The 5722-nt window shown below is 33.5% G+C and overlaps 1 protein-coding gene across 1 annotated transcript; it reads left to right on the top strand.

The window, feature by feature from the left end:
- Positions 1–478: 478 nt before the first annotated feature.
- Positions 479–5265, top strand: LOC145567161 (protein indeterminate-domain 12-like). Its single transcript, XM_081626395.1, has 3 exons — positions 479–928; positions 1252–1651; positions 4033–5265. The coding sequence occupies exons 1-3, from the start codon at positions 754–756 to the stop codon at positions 4997–4999; spliced, it is 1542 nt and encodes a 513-aa protein (XP_081482521.1). The 5' UTR covers positions 479–753; the 3' UTR covers positions 5000–5265.
- Positions 5266–5722: the final 457 nt, after the last annotated feature.

Raw genomic sequence — 5722 nt, 5'->3', positions numbered from 1 at the left:
GCTTTGGCCTCATCCACACATCTCTTTCAGAGTTTTTAATTTATTCTAATAGAAATTTCTTAAAATTAATTGAATCTTTTTCTACAATTTTCTGCCCATTTTTATTTTTTTTTCCAAATTTTACTTATTATGTATTTTAAAATATTAAAAACCCATAAAAAGAAAATAAAATTAAAATAAAATAAAAAGAGAAAATATTCTGAATTCTGCAAATTTTGCAGCAGAGTAAGCTCAGACAAGTAATCCATGGGGGTTAAACTGTTACAGATTGTAACTTTCATCATTATCGTCATCACCTCTTCACGGGAAATTCTTAGTTTTAGTTCTTTATTTATTTATTTTGAAAATTAATTTTTATTTTTTATTTTTTTTTTGGGTTTTAAAAAAGTTAATGAATTTTGTTTGATTCTCTTTGAAATTTCCTCTAATTTTATTTTTTTGCTTTCTATATATATGTCACTGCCACCTGTGGCCCTGTTTTTATTGAAAAAAAAAAATCCCTCCTTTGCTTTGCTACTATCTTTCTATCTCTACAATTGGGGTTGTTCTTTCTGCTTCTCTCTCTAAAACCATCCCTTCTTCCAAAGGGTACATACCCAAAAAAGATGGGATTTTTACAATTTTTTTTAGTATAGTGGGTGGTGTTTAACTTATTTAAGATTTGATAATCAAACAAACAAAACTTTGTAAAATTAAAAAAAATTCATATTTTGTTTTGTTTTATTTTGCTTGGAGGTTTGTAGAAGCAAGACAATGTTCCAAGGAGCTATGTCCAATTCCACTTTGTCTGAAGAAGCTAATAGTCTTTCTAGCTTTAACCCTTTGTTACTACAAAACACTACTAATATCATCACTTCCCACCAACAACAACAACAACCTCCTCCTCCCAAAAAGGTCAAGAAAAAGAGAAGTCTTCCCGGAAATCCAGGTAAATTTTCAAAAAGTTTCAATCTTTATTATTTTCATCTATCAATTGTATCTTGATATTGTCAAAATGAAGAGTCCGAGTAACATATATAGCTCGATATCTATGTATGAAGTCAAAACAACCTTTATTATATTGATCCATAGCTAAATCACTTTGATATTGTTGATAGGAAGAGTCTAAGTAACATATGTGGTTATAGATTATTTGGGTGTTGTTGAAATGAAGAGTCCGGATAACATATAAAGGTCGGGTATGTATGTTGTTGTAAACCCGACTGAATTTGTGAAAAGTATGCCCTAATGGTTGTGATTTGATTTATGCAGACCCAGACGCTGAGGTGATTGCACTGTCACCAAAAACTCTACTAGCAACAAATAGGTTTATTTGTGAGATCTGTAACAAAGGGTTTCAAAGAGATCAGAATCTTCAGCTTCATAGAAGAGGGCATAATTTACCATGGAAGCTTAAACAAAGGAGTAAAACAGAAGTTATAAGAAAGAAAGCTTATGTTTGTCCAGAACCTAGTTGTGTTCATCATCACCCTTCAAGGGCACTTGGAGATCTTACAGGAATTAAGAAACATTTTTGCAGAAAACATGGTGAAAAGAAATACAAGTGTGAAAAATGCTCCAAAATTTATGCTGTTCAATCTGATTGGAAAGCTCACTCTAAAACTTGTGGCACTAGAGAGTATAGATGTGATTGTGGCACCCTTTTCTCCAGGTAAAATTATTATTCTTATTTGCGGAGTATAATGAAACCTGTTAGATCGTCTTTTACAAGAATTTATTATATTTTCCGATATAATTTGCATTTTTTTTATTGATTGATTTTATGTGGGATTGATTTTGTTTGATTATGTTTTTGAATTAAATGAGCATAATATTGATTAGCAAGGGTGTGTAATATATACTCTATATAGTACTGGTATTTTTTCTTGGATTCTGATATATGCCTTTTGTTTTCTGGTGAAAATATTGTTACATAAGAATGGTAAGTTTTGCATGAAATAATATATGATGAGAATAATAATAAATATAATGCAATTGGTAAGAGAATTTTAGCTGTTGAAATCTGTACCTTTTTTCCAAGTTTTATGTAGCACACACACAAACACTGTATATTATACAAACAAAGAACAATCAAAAACAGGCTGTCTTTTGTTTTATTTAATGTTCTGTCCAGTGATTCAATTGCTGTCTATTTTTGTCCTCAATTTCTCACTACTGATTAATGCATCAGCATTATATAACATCCCTTTAATTTTCCAAAATATGCAAATTATTTTTCACAGTTTACAATCTTTACAGTCTATCAAATTTAGATAAAACATATTTAATGAGCAAATAAAGTAATGCAAGTTATCTAGAGCGAGACGGATAAGTATCAAACATATTATTCGTGTCTAATTAGTCAATACTCATCTTAAATCATGTTTAGACACGGTTTTAAAATGTATATATATTGTCGTCCCTAAGATTTTATCTATATAAGACCTTAGGAGTTGTAATTGATTATTTATCTTTCTAAAGAAGATCTTTGAATAGAAAAAAGGCAGGCTTTTGGTTTTTCTTTTTGTAATGCTAGATGTTAGTCCCAAAAATAACAATGATAGATTGATAGGTCACTGCTATGCTCGTGTATATGAGGAAAAAGTTATGCTAAACAAGTGATAAATTACAATATTTTTAATTACAAAGTAATAATCTTTTTCAAGATTTTCTCTTTTTTGTAGTAGTAGCAGAACACTTCTGTCTTCTGAGTAGCTCAGAATTTCTTCATAATAGAGGAAAAACTGATATAACCTGCAAAAATATCTGATTTGGTCTGCCTTTTTCCTTAATTTTTTTTGGACCCCCTATATGCTGAATTTTGCATGCTAGGTTGCTCTATGTTTGGATTAAATGAGTACACTTTGTTTAAGCTCTAATTTCAATGTGTTAACTTTTTTTGTGACTATTATTTGGTACAAGAATCACATGTTTAGTCAAGCACTAATAGAAATATAAGCACATGTTCTTGGTACAAATCATACACTTTGTAGTCAAAATATGTTCAAAAATAGGTCAATGGGAATATAGGATCCTAGAAGATTAAAATGTTTGAGATTCCTAATTCCTTTGTGTTTTACTAGTATCTACTATGTTCTTGTGTAAGGAAGAGAAACCACATTTTCCCCTTGAACTACTCCTTACCTTCTTCTCCTCACCCTTTCATTTCCATTTTCTTTTTCATTCTAACTTCTTGCAAAGACAAGGAATATAAATTGGTTTCACCAATATAAATTGTTTTTAAAGAAATATGATTTTCTAATGAATTGATTTCCGTCAAAACTAACAGAGCCTAAGTTGAAAGAATGAATTCAAATATTACTATATTTAGTATTTCATGTAAGATAGATGGTAGTCAAGAACTCAAGATGGGAGAAATTATTGTATGGTTCGGTAACAATAAGGCAGGACTGCAGGAGCATTGAATCTATCAAGACTTTACATACAATAACCTTCACTAAAATGGAGGGATAGGATTATAGGAAGAGATGGCTGTAAAACTATGAGATTGAGTATTAAATCTGCTTTTAATTATTTTCTCCTTTTTTTTTGCTGAATGTGTTTATTTTAGGAATTCAAATTGTTCTTTCATCTTCTTTAATTGTTAATTATCCTTTTTTGAACATACACCAAGCTGCTAATCTCTACGGTCAAACTTCACTGGCATAAAAATCACCAATATATTTTGTGCACAAACAACCTTCATTATAAGAATAGTGAGATTTTTCAAGAAATAAAATCTATATCACCTTTTAATGATAAGTTTCAAATATTTGCATAATAATTGCTTTTACATTGTTTTTAGAGTATCACACTAGTTCAAATTGCGCTATCATTAAGCTTATAATTTCAAACAAGCTAAGTAGATCACATGCATGTTGTTACAATAAAACTTTCATTTCTTACACGTTTTATTCTCATATAGTGTTTTTTCTAAATTTTAGGTGCCTTGTTTTTCTATTTGATAAAGTTGTTATAGTCACTACATTGTACTTGTGTCTTTATCTAAATTCTAACCATTAGGCATTTGTATACAACACTATTGTAATGCAGGAAAGATAGCTTCATCACCCATAGAGCATTTTGTGATGCATTAGCTGAAGAAAGTGCAAGACTCTCAACAAACCCTTTTGCAAACCCCATCCTCCCACCACCACAACCACCGCCTTTCTCCACCCAAAACCCTAATTCGTCTCTCTTCCCTTTCACCACCTCGTCGTCTATGTCCCTCTCCTCGTCCCCATGGGACCCGTCCCCTCAAAACCCTAACCCTAACCCTCTCATCCACATCAAAACCGAAAACCCCCACTTCTCAACACCACCACCTTTCTTCCAACCACCCTCAATCTTCACCAACCAATCCAAGACTCTACTAACCTCCCTTCCCTTCACATCCTCTGACACATCCGCCATGTCATCGGCTCACTTCCTCTCCGCCACGGCCCTCCTCCAGAAAGCCACCACGGTAGGGGCAGTAGGAAACAACACCATGTTAGCAATGATGAACGGTTTTGATGAGCTAGGAGCTATGTCCCGCCACATGGGACCCCCAACCACCGATGACATGTCATCCGTGTTACCACCACATTCATCCTCATCGACAAACACGAATTCGACTAATGCAACAACCACAACAACTCCTTCCGATCACCCTAATGCTGATCATTTCACCGCCATGCTTAACACGTGGCGAAAGAACAATGATGGTATGACTAGGGACTTCCTAGGACTAACCGCGGGCGATTACAACACCAATGCCGGTGGAGGAGGAGGATTCGATAGCGACAAGGTGGTGGGGAATATGCTAAAGTTCACGGGTGGGTTACAGTACGGGATGACAGCCCCGTATGATCGTGACAACTCATCATCGTCACTATTGTTAAAGCATCATCAGCAGCCTCTTGACATTCATCAACAACATCATCATCATCAGCAAGTTGACGGGTTCGGTTTCGTTACGGCGGCTGAGCCTCCTACAACCGCTGCTGCAGCCGCTGCGCCGGGGTCAAGGTGGGGGTGAATTTAGCAAGCTAGGCAATGGCCTCATCATGAATTATTTTTTTGTCACTCGTTATGAAATTACTTCTTTACCCCTCACAACATGCAAAGTAGTATGAGTAAGAGTTTAATTAAATTAGTAGTATTTTATTTTAATTTTTTGAATTTAAATTACTTTTAGAGCCTCTTTTTCAAGGGAGTAATTAGAGGTAAGGAGAGGATCATGCAATTGTACGTTGTAGTAATTTTATTTAATTAAATAGTATGCTATATCATATTTTTGAGCAAGTGTTACCATATATAGCTAGTTTCACAAGAACAACCGTCGAAATGACGAAATGTAGTGTATCTTGTAAGTTAACATCTCAATCACTTTGGACCAATATAATTAATTATGTCGATAAAGCCTAAAAATAATAAACGAATTCAAAATATTATACAAACATGTGATTTTATAGCATGTGCAAAGTGCCCTTAGATAGGTCCTTCACGTGTCGTGTTAGGACATATGCTACGACAAGTACGGGGTAGTAACAACTAACAAGCTAAGTGTATATGTGATGCCAAATTGCCAATGCCATTTTTTTTCCTTATATATTTATTCATTTTTCCAATATATTAAAATAACAAACTAAAACATGTATAAGTATTCTCACCCTATTTTAGAAACAATAATTAACAGCATTCCATCCATATGCTTTCCTGCCCACATTGATGAAGAAAGACATGGGTCAAAATAAAGGGA

Source organism: Chenopodium album, chromosome 11 (assembly GCF_948465745.1).
Source record: "Chenopodium album chromosome 11, dcCheAlbu1.1, whole genome shotgun sequence".
Classification (NCBI taxonomy): Eukaryota; Viridiplantae; Streptophyta; class Magnoliopsida; order Caryophyllales; family Amaranthaceae; genus Chenopodium; species Chenopodium album.
Note: the sequence above shows the minus strand (reverse complement) of the source record. Positions and strands in the feature narration are given on the sequence as shown.

Coding starts and splice junctions, on each gene's coding strand:
- LOC145567161 (XM_081626395.1), top strand. CDS start 754: ATGTTCCAAGGAGCTATGTCCAATTCCACTTTGTCTGAAGAAGCTAAT. Junction 929..1,251: donor AAGTCTTCCCGGAAATCCAG/GTAAATTTTCAA, acceptor TGATTTATGCAG/ACCCAGACGCTGAGGTGATT. Junction 1,652..4,032: donor TGTGGCACCCTTTTCTCCAG/GTAAAATTATTA, acceptor ATTGTAATGCAG/GAAAGATAGCTTCATCACCC.